This window comes from Drosophila persimilis, unplaced genomic scaffold (assembly GCF_003286085.1).
Source record: "Drosophila persimilis strain 14011-0111.01,24,50 unplaced genomic scaffold, DperRS2 tig00000124-arrow-pilon, whole genome shotgun sequence".
NCBI lineage: Eukaryota > Metazoa > Arthropoda > Insecta > Diptera > Drosophilidae > Drosophila > Drosophila persimilis.
Window position 1 is genome coordinate 174,186 of NW_020825294.1, and position 22,983 is coordinate 197,168.

General features: G+C 42.0%; 1 protein-coding gene across 1 annotated transcript in view; it reads right to left on the reverse strand.

Moving 5' to 3' along the window:
* LOC6593855 overlaps positions 1 to 22,983 on the reverse strand; it is a 96,617-nt gene that overhangs the window by 44,013 nt on the left and 29,621 nt on the right. Inside the window, exon 3 of the mRNA XM_026987154.1 lies at positions 15,552 to 15,805. Within this exon, the coding sequence (XP_026842955.1) occupies positions 15,552 to 15,580 (29 nt within the window). The 5' untranslated portion in view covers positions 15,581 to 15,805. The remainder of the gene's footprint in view (positions 1 to 15,551; positions 15,806 to 22,983) is intronic.

Here is a 22,983-nt window from a genome sequence, read left to right on the forward strand (position 1 = left end):
GAACGAAAAATGCTAACGAAACGAAAATGCAAAATGTCAATGTCCTCCACTGTACAGTTCAGGCGTCAGAATTGCGTCGCAGTTTTTGTGTTTTTGCCCACAGAAATGTTCTCGCGGAACGATGGCAAAGTGGAACACACTGCAGCAGCAACACGCAGCGGAGGTAGGCAGCGGCAGGCAGGGGCAGGCAGGGGGGTAAACGTAAGCGTAACGTGGGGACTGACTGACTGCTCAGCTCTGCTGCTGGAGTGTGTGGAGTGGAACGTGTATGTGGAGTGTGGAGTGTGGAATGAAGTAATGTGGAATGACCATGGGTGTACGCTAGAGGGGGTGCGTGCTAAAGCAGGGGGATATCTCCATGATTCTCTCTAGTTCTCTCCTACTCTCTTTCTTTGGCGCGCGCCATAAATCCAAAGCAAATACAAATAATGTCATTCCTCCTTCTGATTCCCATCTCCCCCTCGAAAAGTTTTACCTCTTTTAATGAATTGCTTGGAGCAAGTTTTTTAATAAGCGCCACTAATAGATAGAGAGAGAGCGAGAGACAGACAGAGTTAGAGCCACATACGGGGGCGAAACAGAAAAAAATGAGTTCTCTCTTGTTGCCAATACTTAATGAAAAACGGAAATGCCGCTTTAGATTTATAGCTCTGATAAAGACAGCTACGACCCCCCTGCGGGGAGTTGGTAACTGCCTGTCGTTGGCCTGGCCAACAGATGTTGGCGGAACTTGTTCTTTGCTGCACAAAACTTCCCAAGAGATTTAAGGGTTATCCACAGAGCTCTCGATTTTCGCAATGCAAAAGTTGGCTAAAAGCAGTTAGGGCCCACTTAGTGATAGCTATGCGTCATACAGGCTTATCACTCGGGTAAACTCCCTCGAATATTTTATATCTATGACAGACTTTTTCTGGAAAATGGTCAGACTGGTCTCCCATCTTTGAAACTATTCCCTCAAAACGCAATCATTTCAAAGATACAGTAAATCTCTGAAAGCAGAATCATAAATAATGATCTTAGCTAAGTGGTTCCCAAAAATCATTATAATAGGTAAATAATTGTAGCTAGAATGAACAGAAGAACAATTCTCCCCTCTTCGAGCGATCTCTCTCTATCTCTCTCTTTAACTGTCACCTGTGCCTCGACAAAAACGTTTACTGTTTCTTTTTGTATAATTTAAGATATCATCTCTTAAAAGTTTCCATTAATACACTGAATGCTGTTGCTTGCTGTGGTTTTTGTGTCCTTTAATCTAGATCTATTGGCCCTGCTCTTTCCCCCAATTCGTTTGTTTACTTGCTATAAATTTGGATGTTCTTCTCAAACCAATCCAAGGCGCATTTCTCCACACTTGTCCTGCTCTTCTCTTCCGCCCCGTGGTGTGTTTTCAGCCCATTCGATTAGTCGCAAAAGCAGGACGCCCCTTATAGGAAAAATATGTCTGGTTTCGGGGTATTATCTCTTTCCAACTGATCAAGATCCGGACTGTTGGACATGTTCCGGGTCTAAAGAAATAAACTTTCCAAAGGGAATGTGAAAAGTGCTTCTACTTCTACTATAAATACTCGACACCCCAAAAAAGCTTCTAATAGTGGATGTCTTTTATCGACTAAGAATTTACCCTATAGACAACATCTTTTTGATATCATATTTCATCAACCAAGAGTCTACCCCAATAATATCCTATTTGGGATGGATGTTCCTTCACCATTTCCATCCTTGGACATGGTAGATCCTTAAACATACCTCAAATCAAAGAACTCTAGATGTGGGGTTTATATCATCTCCACTTCATTTTGTGATTACATACCTGAAAGGAAAAATCGAAAAATAAATTAGTTAAAAATCGAAAATAGAAATGGCAATGGAAACCCCACCCAAACAGAGACGAGACCCCCCTCCCCCCTCTCCCCAGCCACGCCCGAACAAAGGGAAACCCACAAGTAGCAAAACAGAATGAAAAGATGTTGTTGGATGTTGTTTTTTAATGCTGGGCTCTTGACACCTGCTACACGTGTAATCAAATACAATAAGCCATAAAAAATTATGATAAAAAACAGGTGATAGAGAGGACGGTCGAGTGGAGGAGAGGAGAGGAGGGCCGAAGCGAAGAGAAGCAGCAGAAATGTTGCCACAATAAAAATATAAAACTTGACAATGAGACTGGCAATGGTGTCCTTTGGCCCCTCAAAACAGGAGGAGGACCCTGTCAGGGATCCTCTGGCAATGAAAAAAGAGGGCGGGGGGACGCGAGGAGGAGTAGCAGGATTAGGTGTCAATTGTTGCGGGGTCGAAGGTGGGCCTTCGGAAAATCCTTTGCCAAACAGAGACAAGGACACGGCTGCCAGCTGATGGCTTGTCGCCTGTCAATGGCATAAATTAGGGGCTCACCGAAACATGGTTCCTCGCCCAGCAACAGCAACACGGGCCAGGGCCAGGGCTGGGGGAGCCACAAGTGTCCCAATCGCAAGAACAACTGTGTAAATTTGACGATGCCCTTGTCCCTAGTTATCCTTCGGCCGCCCCCATTGATGGAATGCCTAGAATATTCTACAGTGCGTGCCATTTTGAGTGGAACATGATGTTTTGCTAATTCGAAAGATTTTCTACAAAAAGTGGCACGCACACCCCCCACACACCCACACATTCCATTTGTTGCCATTTTCCACTTTGATTTCCAACTTGAGCTCAAAACTAATAGAAAAAAGGATTGCGTTGGAGAAAAGAGTGCTCTCTGGAGCTAAAAAACTTGATGGAAAGTCGGAGAGTACTTTTCCACTCAGATCTGCCCAAAACCAAAGCATCTGGTGGATGTAACACCTTTTAGATGGGTTGGAAAACAGTCACCGAAATGAGTATGGGGCTCGTGACGTCATGCGACTATGACGCTTACCGAAAAAACGCATCAACCCCTGACGGGTAAAAAGTTCATTGTCTTCGCTTTACAGTTTATTGCACTTAATTAACAAAAACAAAAACAGAGACCGAAAAGCAGAGAAAACACAGGCAGGCAGCTCTCATTCTGGCTGGCAACACCTACCAGAGATACAAAGATACACAAGAGATAGAAAGAGAGAGAGAGAGGGAGCGAGAGAGAGAGAGAGAGAGATACAGATACAAATACTAAAGCGCCAGCGATAATGAATTATTAGCAGAAGCAACAGCGGCAAAAGATACGGAATACTGGTCGTATCTCTATAACGAATCTCTATCTGTATCTGCTGCGTTCTCGGCTCTTTTGCTGCCCGGATATTAGCGAATGCGACAACATGTGTCGCCTCTTCCCCAAACATGCAACAGAAGGCAGGGCAGGCAGCATTGCCAAGGCGAAGGCGAAGGCGTTTTCTGCGAGTTCTCTGGAAGTGGAAATCACAGTCTGTTCAGCCTTTCCTTCCCGCCTCCTCTGGCTGTTTTAATGTTGCATGGGAAATTTAATTTCTAAATTGCAGCTGTCGTCGCTCAGCCAAACATTCGTCTTCGGCCTCTTCCCTGCTCTGTTCTGTCCATAATAATCTATTGGATAGCATCGTCATAAATCATACAATCCACAGAAAAACACACACACACACGCAAGACATTTCATCAAAAAAAACCGTCCACCATCCACAATCCAAGCGAGTGGCAGCCGGCTCCTTCGTTGCGTATACGCCGTGTGTGTGCGGGGCAGGAAATGAGGCGTGGTGAGACACCAGCAGACGTCGCCTGAAGGAGAGCTGTCAGTCAGTCAGAGAGTTTCATTTCATTTATAGACAAATCATAGACTTCCAGAGGGGAAGGAGGGAATTTTGGCAGGGAATTAGCCAAAGAAGGAAATTGAATAAAAAGATTCTGAAAGGTAATTCTATCAAGATTCTACAGCTAAATCCTCTATCGGTTGTAATGGCAACCTGAGAATGATCTGGCATCTCCATTAAGTACAGGGTTGCCACTTTAGGCATTCATTTGGGATGCCATTTCCAGAAAAAGTAGCAAAGAAAGTCGTTTTCCATGTTTGAGGGGGAATTATTTAAAAATCATATCAAATCCAACAAAGAAACAAAGAAGCTACTGCCAAGAAATCCAGTTAATTACTTAAGGTTAACACCCACTTTCCCACCTCAGCGAACTCTGGCGATTATTCATGTATTTTCCATTGAAAGTGGAGTTAATCCATCCCTCAATGGAATGGCAGCTATTTCGCCAGACAATGAAATCAAATGAAAGTAAAATGTGGCTGTGACTCATTTCAGATACATTTTCCACATAAGTATCTTCAGATAGACAGGCACTGCACCTACGAATACGAATACGAATGCGAATGCGAATGCGAATACGAATGGATGTATGTTTTATGGTCTGGCCCCAAATTGCATGTTTAATTGCAATAAAAATACAAAAAACCAACCAACCGCCCGCCCACAAACAAACAATCGCCAGAGCGGAGTGCAGTGGAGCAGCGGAGAAGATACAGAAGCACTTTTCAGGGAAAATTTCGCGCACAGCTGAAAGACAGAAAACAGCTGCAACAGCAGTAGCAGCAGCAGCAGCAGCAGCATGCCCCAAAGCCAGACCGAAAATGGGGGAAAACATTTTCACGCACTCTCTGGAAAAAGACAAACAGAACGAAGGACGGACCGAAAACAGGAAAACGTAGAGCCGCACCCCGCAAAAAAATATATATAGATTCTCGGAACAGAAGGGATCCTCCGCCCCCCCCCCTTTGGAGATATTCTCTCTTACATGCAAAAAACCAATTAATAATTAAAACTCGTTTTCAACAGCAATTTTCATTAATTTTTGCCGCTGCTCTTTTTATGCTGCTGGAAAAACTTTACGGAACAAAGGAATCCCCAGCCCCCAGTCCCCAGCCCCCAGTCCCCACCGAAAGAATCGAACTTGAAAGTTCTGTGAAACGGAAACAACGCCCTGCCCGCCCCTGCCCGGCCCGGCCTGCCAATTATTATAAATGTTCGACTAAAAAAAAAGCAAAATTCATAGCAAACCGATTAAAACCATTAATTAACGATTGTAAAGGTTGTTCATTCGAATGCACAGAAACATAGTACCGTAATTAATATCTAGAATTTGGTTTATAATATTGAGAGTTTCCTGGGGTTTAACGGCCTTCAATTATGGTTTCAGTTTTTTATAGATTTTTTTAAGCGAAAGCTTATAGTTTTTAATGCTTGCAAATAGATTAGAAAAATATTGAAAATATTCTAAGGGTATATTTTAATTATTATTAGTCAGCCAACGGTAAACAAAGTAATTAATTAGTCGATAACCCATCCACCTATTCGAGGCAGCGATAAAGATGAATCCGATCCGGGATCCATTCTAGGCTTAAATGCTCTGCACCTTCAGCACAGATAACGAGGGAAGACTCAGGAATTGATCGATTGGGCTGAAAGGCAATCTTGAAGGAATACGAAGAGACCCACAGAGCAGTGAATCTGGTCGGATGGTTATTCGAGCACTTTTTCGCCGGAGATGGGAATGGGAATCCATTGGCCGATGAATAGGACCCCCAATAATGTATTTTTGCTGACCGATTACTCTGAGGAGATGGGAAAGCCCTTTAAGCTACAGATCTGGCACCAACTAGAGCAATACGGCCATTACGACGCACTACTTCAAGGTTTTGCCTGATCTTCGAGTCACAGGAGCCTGACGGCCAGACCGCGATAGAGGCGTACAAGAATTTGGGTGGAGTTCTAAACCACTTTGAGACAAGACTAGCGATTCCCATAAATAGTTACAATATTTGATGGCTTGAATGGATTTCTGATTAATAATGCATTTATCATGCTGTTTATCGTCCAAATTGCAAATAACCTAAAGAATTTATTGATTAAAATATTTTCTAGTTTTTAGGGGATTTTTTTCCAACCTTTTCAGGTCATATTTTCTTTTGAAAAACACACCCAAGACGGATGCCTGCAAGGCCATAGCTTTCAATGAAATATTTATCATTTTCTTACAACAAACTTCTGTACAAAATGTCCCTAAGTGAAAGGATACATTTGCCATAGGTAATTCGGTAGGTCTTACAATTCCAATACCGAAAAGAACAGGGGGGCTAAAAGTCATTGAAAATCTTAGGAAAATCTTAGAAAAATGTATGAGAAAATAAAATCGTTTTGAGCTACAATGTGGCCAGAATTTTAATAAAAATTAAACGGTTTTCGCTTTGAGAGGGAGAAACATATTGGACACACGACACACACTTTTAACGACTTAACGATTGCTGGCAAATATTTATTTAATAATAATTTATGCAGTCATAAAAGCACTCATTGTTGCAGCTATTAAATTAATTGATGGACCAGAGGAGAGCCGAGAGAGAGAGAGAGAGAGGGAGGGAGAGAGGGGCATTTGCATAATGGAGGCGAACATTTGAAAGGAGATTCATATTCGATGGCTAATTGTGGCACGATATCGGATAGTAGTATCGAATGTCGTACATCAAAGTATCGATGGGGGTGTCGCGGGGGCTAGCGGGGAGTTTTTGAAATTAAATATTTAAATGGTGAAAGTTTGCATCATAATAAAAACTAAATGGTTTGCACATTGGTTCTGCTGCTGCTGCTCCTCTGGCTGCTGGGGATCGTAAATGTTTTTGTCGGTTTATGTGAATGTGTGGATTTTTATTATAAACGAAAACGAAATGTGCAGCAGCAGGGCAGGGCAGGGCAGGGCTGTGGCAGGGCTGTGGCAGGGCAGGGCTGTGGCAGGGCAGGGCAGGGCTGGCTTTCAATTGCCCAAGATGATGCTGATGCATACCGAAATGTTTCGTCTTCGTCTTTGGAGCGTTGATGAGACATGAAACGAAGCGACAGACACAGACGCAGATACAGATACACAGATACACAGACACACACACGAGATACAAAACTGAATGCAGTGAATATGTATGGAAAAGATTCAGATTCAGAGATGCCTTTTAGCTTTTATTACATATGTGGCATGAACAGAAGGAGGAGCAGGGCAGAGGAGGAGGAGGAGGAGGAGCATGGAGACGGGGGGATATGACCTACCCCAAGGCAAAAATTATTATTATTTTCTTCATCTTCTGCTTCTGCTGTGCTTCCCATTCTTTCAATTTCTTTCTGTTTGCCATTTATATGATTTTCCTTTATTATTTCTCCTCTATCTCCTCTTTCTGACTCTCTGCCGCTCTGTGTGGCTCCGTGGCTCTGTGGCTCTCGGTCTCTGTGGCTCTCTGGTGTTGGGGTTTGCCAAAATGAAGCCGTAAAATTATATATGTACGCATGCCAAGCCCCATTCTCCATTCCCAATTCCCCCCACTCTTTCCCTCCCTTTCTACAGAAATACCATTCCGTGGCATGGCATGGCATTCCCTGGATATTCCTCGTTTCATTGTTTCAAACTGCAGCAAGCAATAAATGAGTAATACGGTAATAAAAACAAAGTTTCCACCGCGACCTGAACGGCGACGGAGCTGCAGGAGGAGGGGCAGTAGGATAAAGGGAGCCTTTGGTCTCGAGCCAATGATTGGAACACAGAACGGATGGTGGGTTTCTTTCAGAAATGAATCATATCTAAAGGTACAGACCTATTATCTGTAGATTAAAGATCTCTGATTCGATCATTGATTCGAACCTCGTTTTCCTAAATATAGTGATCCCTCATTGATTGCACTCATAGACACTAGTTTTTGGGCATGTTTCAATCAAAGATCCTAAGTTAGAGCATCCCTATTAACGAAAAAACTATTGTAACTCAGCTTTTATGGAAAACTGACTAAAAAACATCTCAAGATTACCTTAAAGTGGTTCCCAAACCTCTATACGATATAGATCCTGAGAAACAACATCCCTATCAAGGGAAAACCTATAGGAACTCTGCTTGTATAGACTTTTCGTATCCCCAACAAAGAAAACCTGCCTCGGAATCATCTCTAGACTCATTTTGCACCATTTGTAATGTTCGATCCCGAGAAGGAACCACACAAGACTATCGCAACTCGGCTTCCCTTCGCTTAATCCAACTGAAACAAAGTAAAACCCACCAAATACTAAAAAAAAAATGCTGGAGACCACCCTCAAGTGCACCCAGCGGTGCGATGTGGCAGTTGCAAGGTAGTTGGTAAACATAATTTGCCATTACTTTAATGCCATCGCTTACATATCTGTGAATTTATCAGATAATCAGACCGTGTCTAATGCCCAGCAATGATACTCCGCTGCCAGTCGCTGGAAACTGGAAAACGAACGAAACGCAAGAGTATCTCGCGCACAGCCCACAGCCCACAAGCGGACAAGATCGTACTCACGGATACGAGCAAAAACAAAAAAACAGACCATAAAGACAAAGGCATTAAATTACGAGTATCGTAGGTACAGAGAGGGCGGGAGAGGGAGAGGGCGAGAGCGAGAGCGGGAGGGAGAAGTGTAGCTAATGTTTTGCTGCTTGCCACCCAGCGGTAGGGCACCCCCCGAGTCCCTCATTCGAAACCATAATTTAATAGCTACTGCCTCTACTGCCTGCCGTGCGTGTGTGCGTGTGTGTGTGTATGTGTGTGTTTCTCTAAACTTGATTTCAAAGTTAAACCAACCTTAACCAACATTTATAGAAATAGACATCGCAAACGACAGACAGCCACAAAAATTCAGTGCTCAGTTTTTGGGCTTAAACTTGATTTGCAGAAGGAAAAAAAAATTACTAAAAATATATCTAGCTTTTTTTTGTTTGAAGGTTAAGTATCTGCAAAAAAAAACACAAAAAGACTCCCATTGAGGTAGGTACTCAGGTACACGCTGAGATACAGATACAGATACAGATACACACGAAAGTGAAGTAAAGCTGACGTTTTGGATGGGTAATTAAGCAAAACCTTGGGTTGAGGTTGAGGCAGTAAACGAGACTTTTTCTGCTTCTACTCGTGGGTCTGTCTTTTCGGGGGGAAATTGCAAAACGAGCGACAGATTTGTGCCCAAAGATACCAAAATTATGATGGATCTTAGGGCACTGTTCGAAAAGGGGTTCCAGTGTTCCATCTTCCATTCTGTACTAAAGTTCCCCTAGGCGAAAGGCCATACATTTATGTCGAATGCTTCCCCTCTAGTAAACCAATCTTTAATGCCGTTACCTTATCCCCCACTCAAATATTCATAGTTCCCCAATATGCAATCCATTTAACGCAAAACTTTAGACCTAAGCACACACCGCCCCCCCTCCGTTGGGACTCCACCACCCAACCCTTCTGCATATGCGATTCCATTGTAAATATTTGATAAATTCGAATTGGCAACATGCTGGACAAATATCCCCCCCTCCCCCTCCGAACAGTCGGCTGTTGACTGTCCCTTTGTCCCCCTAAAGTGAAATGCTTAATAATGCACAAGAAGGGGAAAAGCCAAGGAATTGAGGGCGTTCAAAGGGCGGTCAGGCGGTAGTTTATTTTTTAGTGAAAAATTGGGCCGTTTGCTAATATTTAATGGGCCTGCAGCCCCGATGAATCTGACGAATGTGTGAACGGCGGCAAATGTTTGGCATAAGCCACGGAAATCCACTTGGGGAATCATTTAAGCGAAACACAATATGGCCGTAGAGAGGTCTCTCCTCTAAGGGGGATCTCCAGAGGGTAATTAGACAGCGAAACTCTTACCATTGGCCACCTCGAGGTGATTTCCCATCGAAGAATCATGTCTGGACACACCGGCTGCCATCTGCCCTCCGTCTGTGTCTGTGCGACAAATAAGCCGACTTCAATGGCTCGCATTTCCATCATTCTGCTGCCTCTGCATTTCCATGACAACAAATTGCCGGCTCCCCCCCACCTTCGAGGGAAAACTGTTGAGGTAAGCAGCCTGTAATTAATATTTTGACATCCCTGCATGTTTCCCCACCGGCAAGAATGTGCCTCCAAAAATACTCCTCGCGAGTAATTCGAATAATAAGCATAATGATGGCATCGCCATCGACATCGCCATCGACATAGACGGATGGTATATCAAATGTTGTTTTGCCTTCCAGTTATTTGTTGTTTGTGCTCTGACATATTGAAGGATGTGTTGAAGGAGAAAGACCATTCAACTGTGGGACTCTGGAAATACTCTGCAAAACCATTCAAACTTTCGAATTAATTTATTCGTTTTCTTCTGAATCCTTTCTTTGCCATGCAATAGATACATCCATATTCTGTGTAAGCAATAGATACATCTATTCTCTTGACGCTGTCGAAAAACTATAAAAAATTGAAAGCAATTTGCCAGAACAGAAGAAAGGAAAAACGCATAGAAAAACTGTGTAATAACAGAAGCGAAAATTATTTTTGCCAAATGGCTGAGAAAGAGCAGAAAAATGACGGGGGGGAAAAACGATGGGAAAACTGAGCAGAGAGCGGGAAAGTGTGGAAGGGGGCAAGGGGCAGCGGCAGGGGCAGGGGACAGGGGCAGGGGCAAGGGGCAGGGGGAAACGCAAAGTGCAATATCGCGCGCTGTCTGCATATAAATTTTTGGTACTGAAACACAAAGGAAGGCAGGAGGAAGGAGGGAGGGAGGGAGGCAGGGAAATGCGTCTCCGATAAGGAGGAAAATAAAATGCGATAATTTTCCACAGAGTGGGGGAGGGATGGGGAGGGGGAGGGGGAGGGTCATGACAGTGGAATGACAAAGTATCGGGACGAACAACAAAAGCGTAAGTCATAAAAAAGAATAAAAGTTTCCTATTGGGGCGTCAACGAGACGACGACGGGCGTCTCCTCTTCTCTCACTCCCTCCCTTTCTTTCCCTCTCCATAAATCTATCACTTTTCTCTTGCTCTCTTCTCACACATGTATCTTTCTTTCTCCCTGTATTCCATATTCTATATATTTTACTCTTTTTCTCTGACTTTTCGTATTTTTTTGTTTGAATTTTCTACCATTTCCACTGGCATGTTGCATCCTTTAAACGTGAAACGTGAATCCCCTCAACAGTCCTCGAAAAACAACAAAATCTGTTTGCCAATTTGATTTGCCTGCCACGCCCAGTGCAATTAGGGCGCAAAAAACCATCGTGAGAGTCACTTACACTCGATTCGAGAAGGATGGTGCCCGCCTGGAACAGGGGAACAGGGGCGGAGACTGCGAAATGTCTTTCAAAGGGGTGAAGAGTATCTTATAGATTGACAAAGATTGAATATCTGTATGAAAAGTTCTTTGTTGATTCAAAGGACTCTACATGTGGGGCAGTTCTCCCTTTTCCTCTTTATCGGAAGAGCTTCTCAAGCTTCAAAGGAGGATTAATATATATACAAAATTTGTACTTTTTAAGGATCAATTCTTTACAAGAACTCCACAGATCCTATATATAATATTCATTGTATCTATGGATTCTACAATTCCTCTTCTTCTACTTCTACTCTTCTCTTTAGCGCATCCTAAGGAAGCGAAAACCCCTTTTTGGTGGCGCCACTGTCCCTCCAGCAGCAGCAGCAGCAGATACTTTGGTAAAACAGGCCTCCAGTCTTAGGCCCCCATTGATTGTTATGTAAGCGGCTTATAATTTCTTCCCCCCAAAACAGAGCGAGAGAGAAAGGGCTATGGGAGAGAGAACGAGCTACAGAGGGGTGCTACAGAGAGGGGGGGCTCTACCGAAAGGAGGAGAATTATAATTTTTGTTGCTGTTGTTGTTGGGCGTTGCCCCAAGTGTCGATTGCTTTTGTTGTTGTTGTTGTTTCTGTGTGTGGGGGAGGCTGTGGCTATCGGTATCGTTATCGTCACTGCTGTTGCTGTTTTCCCTACTTTTTTGCTGTTTTTTGCTTTTTTTTTGCTAGAGTTTTTCCCATTTTCTGGTTGCTGTGGAAATTGCTGTTTGCCGAAATGGAAAATGTATGTTTTCGGGCGCTTAAAAAGTAAATTATAGATCTTTTTTTCCTTTTCTTTATTTCCTTGGGGCCCAAACCAAATCTCAAGCGAGAAAATTCACTTGCGGCATCACTGAATCGTGTATGAAATCTTTGCGAGTGGATTTGGGAGTGGATTTAGGCTGGGGATTAAATGGGGATAGTCGTACATAGAGGCAGGCTTGAGGGTGTGTCAATTAGCCAAATCAGTGCTTGGGGGAATGTGAAAGCTGCTTTAATAGCAACAATAATGGATATTTTACTATAAATTTATTCCTAAACTGAAATTATACAACAATTCGTGGATCTATGGGTATATTATCCTAAGGAGATGTTTTTAGGGAATTTTCACAGCCCTAAAATGCTGCTTAAACGATGTGTTACCCTTCCCTAACCTATCCCAACCTTTTACGTCATTCCGGCGCTCAAAGAAGTTAATTTTCCCATACGAAAATCGACCTCCAAGCCGAATATTTCCCTGTTATACAATCGCCAAGCCCAACCTCAAAAAAAAAAAACCGAATGTCGTAATAAAACTCTTAAGCCCCCAAAGCCCCAAAACTCACTTTCCCGCTGCTGTCAGAAAGCGGAGATTTTCACTGAATTATTTTCACTTTTCTTCAAAGACTGAAAACGAAAGTGAAGCAAAGTCGAATCGAATGGAAGCCCCACCACTGCACACTGGAGTAGAGCCAGAGATCGCACAGAGAGCGCGAAGAGATATTAGATACGAGAGTAGGCCTACCAAAAAAAAGCGACACACACAGTCTCTGTACCCCGGTCTCTGGGTAGCAGCCGATGAGTAGTCAAAGTCAGAGTCAGAGTCAGTGCCAGAGTCAGAGTCAGAGTCAGTGCCAGAGTCGTTTGTAGACGGAATCGAGTCGAATGCTGATGAGTTTGGCCTACTTTCACTTTCATTTTCTAGTTTTTGGCTCACAAAAGCGTAATCATTTTTTTTTTTTTTCGAGCCGGTTTTTCCAGAGAGCCAAGAGAGCGGATAGCAGAGAGCGAGAGACACGGAGAGACCCACTGACAATGAAATAAAGTTGTTTCATATTTCATGGGCTGCTGCTGGAGGGAAAAACTATTTCCAGCGGCAGGCACAAAAAATTTTTGGAAATTACTCATCGGCGGAGTCTCTTCTGATGGATTTCCCATGCAAAACACTGCACTGCACGGCACTACACTCTGCTACATGGCACTACACTGGTATATTGCTCTTCACTTTCACTTTTTGTTTTTTTGTTGTTTTTGTTTTTGTTTTTCTGTTTGTGGCGTCTTCCAATGACAATTAGTGGCGGCAGCAAACAACACACCGCACTGTACGATCCACAAAGTTTCTCATTTTAATTGCAACGAACGATACGAAAACAACAAAAACAACAACAACTACTACATTTTTAATTGTTATTGCTTTTTCTGTGTTTAGTGCTCGAAACTAAATAGCAACTGTACTTACTTTATATTTGTATTTTTTTGGGGTAAAAGTTTTAATTATTTTTTTGTGGATTGGATTTGCATGAGTGCCGCCCCCCTGGCCCTGCCCCTGCCCCTACCCCTGCGCCTGTGTTTAATTGGGGGAAAACATTGTGGAAAAGTGTTGGGCTGGAAAAACTAGTAACGTTTTAGGAAAAATCATTGCCTTTGAAATGAGTGCATATCGTACACTGGGAAAAATGTACAAGTGACCTCCTAAAAGGTCCTAAAATAAAGAAGTTAAAAAAAAAAATTAATATAATCAAATAAAAAAAAAATTTTTTTTAAATATATATGCCCATTAAAATTTAAAGATTAGTAAAAATAAGTAATTAAGTACATTTTTTTTGAATTAGAATTACTAAAAATTATTTTGAAAATTATTTGTACTATAAATCAATGCATTTTTTTTATAAGATAGGAAAATTGTGTGACTAGTGCTTTCAATATAAATAATTAAATCATATACCAACTGGGTAAATACCAAATAAAAATCCAGAAAAAGCAGAATATTTTATAGAAAAAATTTTTATAGAATTTCAATTTAATTTAAAATGGGTTTTTGCCAGTGTATAAATACAAAGAGTTATATTTTTGGGTTGCCATGCAACAATGTGCCACATATTCCCGATAAATGTGCAAAACGATGGAAAGTTCCACGAAATCTTAAATTTTCCTTTCTTCTGATAAATATTTGAAACTCTTTTGCAATGTCTGGGGTCTCTGGGGAGTGGAAAAACCCACAATTTATCACAGAGCCGAACTTCCAAAGACCCATCTGCAGCTGCTTCCATGTCTGAGGGGGGCAGGAGGGGGGGAGGGTCTAGGTGCTGGCTAGACATTTAATCTGTGAATGTTATAGCCACCCGAAAACAGCAACAACAACAACAAAACTCGAACAACACTCATGTGCCAGTCATTAGAAGCTCATTGAATATTGCGACATCACGCCTGTCGGATCGTTCGTTCGTTCATTAATTGCATGTGCCCTGTATATGTATCTGAGAGATACAGATGGAAATATATCTGCAACTACACCTTCAGAGCATCTCTCTCTCTCCCTCTCCCTCTCTCTCGTTCTTTTTCTTTGCACACATTTTGCGCATATTTCGGCATTTGATTTATGGCCTCCCCTCCAGAATGTGCCTTCAATGTGCCTCTTCTTTTGGGCTTGGGTTGCCTTTCCGTTTCTCTCTGCTCTGCTCTGCTCTGCTCTTCTGTTCTCATAATTTCTCTCTTGTCTTTGCCGTCTTTCCGTTTCTTTGGTATTTGTTTTATTTGTCGTTTGGTATTTTGATTGAAATTGATTTTATTACTCTTTTTATTTGCTCAACTCAAATTATGTGGCGATTTTTATGATTCCATCTTCGCCCTCTGCGATTTTTATTGCCTGAAACTTGATTTTGGCTCCCCTCCCCCCCGGCAAAGGCAAGTGCCATTTGGGTATTTCCCAGGCCGATAAAAGGGCTCTTGGCAGCCATGGGTTAAGAGTTGGCCCGAAACACGTTCATGATTATTCCAAGTAGGTTCCAAAGTCCAGCCATAGAAAGTGGTTTGAATGAAATGTTGCGCTTTTTGACTGAGTTACGATGGTTTGGAGTCTGTTAGGGACTGTATTTACTACTAAACCTGTGCCTACATTCTCCCCTTTTGAAATTCTACCACAAGGAAGACCCCCTATATCATTATTTCTGTGCAAATTAAGGCGCTAGAAATTGTTTTGATTGAAATCGTATGATAAATGACTGAGTTACGATGGGTTGGAGACTGTTAGGGATAGTATTTACGACTAAACTTGTGCCTATATTCTACCCTTTTGAAATTCTACCACAAATAGCTTTCATCCATCGAATATATCTCATTAGCCATAAGGAAGACCCCCTATATCATTATTTCTGTGCAAATTAAGGCGCTAGAAACTGTTTTGATTGAGATCGTATAATAAATGACTGAGTTACGATGGGTTGGAGACTGTTGGGGATAGTTTTTTAGTGTATTTGTGGTATATTTTAAGGGTTTTCCATAGGGAACCACCTTTATCCCTTAGAATTCCATTCAATTACTTAAATTCCGTGTATTCCTACAGAGTTTTGATGGTTTAAAGTCCGATAGGGATAGAATTGAAGGTAATTTACGTTCCCCCTCCCCCATTTGATATTGTTCCTCCATCCAATTTATCTAATTAGCCATGAGACCTCCCACCCTACAGCATCGTTCCCCCTGCATAGCCGTGGGCCCCTACTTACCCTGCATTTTCGGCTGCAGCAATTGACATCTGTTGTTGGGGCTCATCTGTTAGCTGCAGCGTTAGATGATGCTCCCGATGATGTGCTGTTTGTGGCCGCTGTTGCTGCTGCTTCTGCTGTACTTTTCGTCGTTTGATTTTCTGATGCCTAACTGGAGGATTGAGGATTTAGGATTGGGGGGTGGCAGGTGGCGGGGGGTTGGATAGATGCACGGCGGATGAAAAAAACGCGTTGGAAAAAACGTAAATGAAACACTGGAAAAATGAAAGAAAAGAGAAAGGAAAATTGTATTAACATTTGCTACACGCTACGGCTTTTGTTCGTACTGTTTTATAGTATTATTTCTTAACAAAACGCCCGGCTTGACATAAGTTGCCACACTCGAGGGGAGAACAGGGGCACTGCATGGGGGAAGAAAAGCTGGCAAAAGCAAATGCCAGATGGCCACTTGAAGACTCAAGTTACAAGAAACACTTAGGGCCAAGACTTGGGGGCCCCGAGCGCAGAGCGCAGAGCACAGAGATCCCTTTCCCTCAGATGCAGCAGCAGCCCCATGGAAAACCGAAAAAAGAAAAACCCTATACCTATGCCTATTCCTAGCCCCAAAAGACGGAAAAACGAAATGAGTAAAAGACGCCGAAGAACAGTGTGAGTGTGTGTGTGTGTGTGTGTAGGGGCATGCTGAAGGGGTGGAAGAGAGGAGGCCTCTTTTGTGTTGCCAAAGGCGCAGTGTAGTGTTCTTTTAGCCCCTCCCCACCCTCCCATTACCCCTCATCATTCCCTGTTTTCGGCAGGCAAGGGTTAAGGTTTAAATGTATCTCGGAAAAGGATTCAAACGAAGGAGGGGAAGGAGGACTCCTACGAGCAGAAGCTGCTGCAGACAATAAGGAGACGTGTCGGTGAGGAGGAGAAGGAGCGAAGGGCATGCAAATAGGATGGAGGGACGTCTTATAAGTAAATGGTATGCCAGAGAGACAACCATCTATCATTATAGGGAAACAGATGATAGATCATCATTTATTGGGGATGGGAACCGATTATCATAATGATATATGGCAGGTTCTAAGCTGTTTTTCTATTCAAAAAGCTTAATGATATGCGAAAATAACAGTTATGTATGGACAAAGTCGTATGAAGACTCTTGTATCATCCTTCAACTATTCATAACCCCTTGAAATGTGATCCGATATCAGAGATCTATATCTCTCTCCCCATAAACCCTTCCTAATCTACAAGATACAATAATACCCGTATAGCCTCTAGTCTCTGCGCAAATTAAAGTATCTTTTCTGCTGGGGTTTTTGCTTCTCATTTTCTTGGGCTGGGCCAACGTGTCGTATGCGCAACGAGGAGCCGACGATGACAGCAGCAGCCACCACCCAAAAGAGTTTTTCCACACACACACACGCACGCATGGCAGCATTGCCACACACAGATACATTTGTATCTTGTATCTGTAGCTGTGTGTGTGTGTATGTGTGTGTGTGACATGGGGAGAATGCTTTATTGTATTTGCTTTTTAAACATCAACAACATTTTCTTCTTCTGTTGCACACACACAGATACAAGATACAAGATACAAACAGAGAGGCAGAGTGAGAGAGAGGGAGAGAGATACAACTGCCACTGCGACTGCATTGCGTTTTTCTTCATTGTTTTTGCCTGCCCCTACCCCCCAAGCCCTTGGGGCATACCATACCCCCCCCTGGCCACTGCACTCTCCTCTCTGCCCCGCCCCTCCAGAAACTTGTTTTATATAATTTCCTGTACGCGTGGCACAAAAGCAGCAGCGGCAGAAGCATAATCGCATTCCCTCTCTTTCACTCACTGTTCTCTCCCTCCCTCTCGCTCTCTCTCTCTCTCTTTCGCTCTCTGTCTATTCTTTTGTCATGTATTTTTGCTGATAATAATAATGCATTTCATTGTTGTTGTTGTCATTGTTTATAATTGTTGCTTTGTACGCGACTTTGTGCGGCTTAAAAGATGCACAGATACATTGCGGACACATGTATCTGCCAGATACGCCAAGTATTTCAACGAAACACCAGAATTTTCATAGAACGCCGCCTTTTGGTTGATTAAAACTAAGAAGAAAAAGATATATCTAAGAGGATATTGATAAATGTATCTCCCCCTCGAAACGATAGCGAAATTGTATCTTTTAAAGGATAAATACACCAAGGGAATATTTATTGGTATTTTAATCAAAGAATAATTAAATTCACATTCAAAAACAGGGGATTTCCATCGATTCTCTCTCTGAAACCAAGCCCCTCATAAATCATTATTTTCTAGATCTATTTCGAGACCTGAAGACCCCAAAAATGGTAGAACTGCCGCCCAACACGCCACTTCATTAAAGGAGATTCACTAAATTTTCACAAAAGCCTGTTAATTGAGCGAAAGAGAGACGATGGGGGGGGGCGGGGGGACACAGCTCTATGAACTATCTGTATCTTTGGCTTTTCCTGTTTGCACGAAACAGTTTCAACAAGTCGCAGGCGAGACTCAGACGCAGAACTCGACTCTCAGGGAGAACAAATTTCATTTCTGTTTATTTTTATTATTATTGTCGTCGTCTGACGGTCGTCGCGGCTTGAAAATATACATATTTGTTTGTGGATCCGATTTTATTTTTATCAGCGCCACAGACAAGGAAGGAATGCTCTCTAAAGAGAGATAAACAGAGAGAGGGAGAGAGACTATGAGAAGAAATGTAAACAAGAACAGAAAATGCAGTTTTTGATAATGATTGGTGTTCCTTCTCTTTTTCCTGCCTTTTCTTTGTGTTCTCCTTGTGGCTACCTCTTCTTCTTATCTTCCGTTTCTTCTTCTTCTGGGGGTCTCAGTATTTTATTTATTTTATTTTATTTATTGACTGTAAATTTACAAGGAGAAAACACTCTCTGGTGCATTCCTACCTCTTTCGTTATCTCAGAAAGGTGTTATACCATCTTCAACTATTCATAACTCGGTGAAAACTCAATGGTTCCTAATGATCGTTAATTCTCAGCTTGTGTGTTCCATTATCTACCATTTAACATCGAGATGTCATGGTCTAACTCTTAACCCCTAGCTGCCACATTAATTTTAACAACTTTTACTAACAAAAATTACCTCTTTTTGTCGTCTTTTTTGTTCTGCTTGTGGCGTAACAGTTTGCGGCAGACGAAACTTACGAAAATTAGCCGCTTTACAAAGAAACTCCGCTTAGAACCGTGTTCAACACAACAATCCCCTCCTCTCCTCAAACAATGGAACGAGACACAAAACGCCAGAGAGTGGAGTGGAGGAGAGTGGGGGTTGGGCAGGGGGGTGGTTATGCAACACACGAAAGAAGCGAATCGGTTGCACAAAGCAAGCGAACGACGACGACGACGAAGCGGCATCTCCTACCTGGAGGGAACCGGTTTACCCCTCTCCCTCACCAAGAGATTCTGCACATTTTACCGTTAACATAATGGCTAAATCACCGTTTAGAAAACCCAAGAACGAGGGGCAGAGAGAGAGAGAGACAGAGGAACAGAGCAGAAGATTTCCAAAGAATTCTCTTCGGCTTTGGCTTCGTCTTCATTTTCGTTTCGTCTTCGTTTTTTTCCTACAGTTCTTTGGCAATTTTTCTCCTTTTTTTTCGCAAAGTATTATATTATTTTTTTCTGTTCGTACTCGTAATTACAGTTTTTTTCCGCCAAGACGTGCTTAGAATTTAATTAAATTAAAATTACACAGTGAGTGCCAAAAGTTTGCAGCAGCGAGAGAGACAGAGAAAGAGAGAAGTGGAGAACGAGAGAGGTGAGATAATGCTCGAAACGTATAATTTTCCAGAGAGCGAGCGAGACAGAGAGAGAGAGAGGGATTATACGATTACGATAAATGTGAGAGGACGGGTAAATTCTATGGGAAATTTTATTACAAATTTAGGGAAATTTTATTTAATTTGGAGAAAATTATTCCCAGGCTCCCTAGGAGCCCCAACAAATTTATTCTTCAAATATTATATTTTATCATTAAGCTAATTAAAAAACGGCTGAAGTCCCATTCAAAAATTTACCATAATTTTATAGCTTTTTGTTTTATAGTTTCAATTATCAAAAATCTACAAGAAATGATCGCTCATTAATAAACATAATTTATGACGATATTTGTTAATCATTTCCACACCCCCGTCACAATTCCAAGAACTCCCGAAAGTTCCTTCCTTCACCAAATACATTACGTGACAATTTTATCAACACTCCGTACAAATTTCTGCATAAAAATAATATTCAAATAAATAACCGAAAAATACTCGAGAAATAAGGAGGATTGTTTATACGAGTAGCAACGGATACGAGTTGTACCGTAAATTGTGTGTAAATTATGTTATGAACACAACATTTCAGAGGCACTTGATTGATGGTTCTCTTTGGGTTGAGATATGAGGGAGAAGACTCAAGAGAAAGGTGCAAGGAAAAGGCTGAACTCTGCAAGAAATCCCTCTAAAATATCAATTCAAAGATCAAGCAAGACAATTAAGAACCTCCTACAATTAATGGAGGAATTAATTCCTAAGATAAAGATCTCTCATCAAAATTAAGGCAGAAATGCCAGAAATCTCTTCAAAAACTATCCAAAGTATCAATTCCCATTCGAATGCTAATTGAAGATCTTGTTTCTACATCCGATGGCAATCAGAACTCATTGAAATAATAGCCCCCCCCAATCGGTGTTCGCAGATAAGCACCTCTCCCAATCGAATGTCTGGTATATTCCTTCCAAAACCCCAAAGAGTACCGCCGTCTTTCTTATCGCTGACACGATTCGTGTTTTTTTTTGCCAGGTTATCGCATTACTGTACTTTTTCCATATCTAAGTAGATCCGATCCGAGACCTTGTTTGAAATTCCGCAAAAAGCATTTCTCTTGTCCATAATTTAGGTCGGTTTAAAATACATAAACTCATTATTTCGTGTCTGCGTTTCGTCGTGTGTCGTGTGTAAAGACAATAAAAAAAAAGTGTTTGCAAAAAAAGATTCGGCTTCGTGCGTTAAAAAATGGTTTTATTGTCGCGTACGCAAGAATACGTACAAAAATGTGTGTGGCCCCAATATGGGAAACATAAAACAATGAGACATTAATAATGTTAAGCAAATAGAGAAATTTACACAGAATAAAGTTGACAAATAAATGGCTATCTTTGGGGCTGAAAAGAAGGTCTTTACGAAGGTATTTCGCGCCTGAGATTGCGATGAAAGTAGGGAGTGCAAATAGAGGAAAAGAATCCGGTTAAGGAGTGATCATTTTCCTGGGATATAAACTTTAAGCTCTAAAATCTCTGGGGGAACGAACAGGAAACGGTGGATACTTGAACGGCCATTAGAGGAACCTAAAGACATGCCTCGTTTTCTTTACGGGGTTCCGAACATTGGATGCATGCATAATGACAGACCATGGCACAGTCTTAGCCAACTTCAAACGATTTTCGGCTGGGCGGAGGTTTATCAAACTCCAGGCACAACTTTGAGTACAGAAAGTGCTTCCGCATGGAGTGCGCTATCAGCAGTGCTGTGGGCCGTGAAAGAAGCAAAGCCAAGAGGGGCCCACATAGGGGCTAATGCCGCACAAAAGCCACCGCTGGAGGCCCGAGACTATCATTCGACATGTTTTGCATATCGTAGCGACAGCGACAGCGACAGAGAGAGAGAGAGAGTCACTCGGGGGGGAAAGAGTCGTATTTTTCCTATAGAGATATCAACAGGTTCGCTCGGGTTTACGTGAGTGGAATATCGCATAGAAACCCCAATGGGGGGAAGCTTCCCCGCAGCTGTTTAAACCCCACATAAATACATCCCACCGATCGGCATGGAGATAATCCTCCTCGAAAACCTGCCCAAATGCTCGTTCAAGCTGAGCAAACACCCAAAATCCCCCCCTCAAAAACATTCGATATTTGGGTTAAGCTATCGGCTGTCTTTGGAATGTGTTTTGCAGCATAAATCATTGGAATTCATACAGTTTCTGTGCGACGTCTAACTGCGGATTGGCATGCAAGCCAAAGACCGAAAGATGGCCCAAAAGAAGCTCTAGCCAGAGCAAAGAAGGGGGCAAAGAATGTGGAGTTAAAGATCTTCTTAGAGCTCAAGTTTTAGGATATCTCAAACTACCATTTCCATGTAATATTCATTAAAATTCTGTCATTATTTTTCATAGAAATCTATCATTAAGGCGCAGTGCCATGCTCTTAAACCCACAACCAATTAACAGCAAAAAAAACCACATATTCAGTGGAAGCCTCATTCCCAATCCCGAAACCCGAATAACCCGTAAAAATTCCCTTAAAAACCAAATGCCCGGAAGCGTTTTAGCCACCATGAAGGCAAAGATGGCAAGTGCTTGGCCCAAAGGCCTAAAAGATACTGCCTGCTGCTGCTGCTGTTGTTGTTGTTGTTGTCAATCAATTCATTAATCATTCGAAACCGAATCCCAAAAGAATCCACGAATCTGGACAAGAGTTTTGTTCTATCTATCGATGCGGCTGCTGCTGTTATTTTGTATCTTGTATCTCAGACTTTTGCTTCATTTGTGCCCCCGAAAACGTGTTTATGTCAAATTTTCGGGTAATTAATCAAATCAAAATGAGAGTGAAAGAGAGGTAGAGCGGAAAGAGATGTTCGCTAATTTTCCATTATTCATTTTCCTTTTGGTTTTTTGGGGATTCCCATATTCTGCTTCCTGTTTTGTCAATTCTCTCCCCTTCTGAGAGAGGGGTTTTCCTTTCTTTTTGGTCGACTTTTCCTTGACAGCCTGGCCGATGAGAAAATGTGACCTTTTGACATGAAAATCTGTCCCAATTCATAATTTTCCCCTCTTAAATTTCCTTCTCTTTAGCTTTTCACTTCATCAACTTCTGTATTATCTCTCATATGTCACGCATTTCCCATCATTTTCCCCGCTCGGACCATTTCATTGGTCTCCTACGTTTTTATGATGGATTTTTATGCATTATTTTTATGGGGAAGGGCACTCCATAAACTCCACTCTTGTAAAGGATCTAGGGATCAAGGGGAAGTGCCAGACTTGTAGTCGTAAAAACTTAATTAGTTTTGGAAAAACATTTAGGAGGTAATTTGGGGATAACATTTTACAGGAAATTCCACAGGAAGGGAGCAGCAGAACATGGTTTGGGGAGGAGAATACATCTCATAGGTGGAAAAATAAAACCACTAGTCGTGAAAGATGACAATTTTCCTTTAAAAAACGCTCGGCTTTCATAAAAACCCATTGCCAAATAAACTCTGACATCATTTTCCCACACAAAACGCCATATCTTCAATCCCTTCGCTTTCGTAAATAACTCATTTTACAATAATCAAGCACAGACCCCGCCATAGATCTCGTTAAAACCCTATAAAATAGGCATCTCCATCCACTAGATGTCAAATTTAGGCACCAGA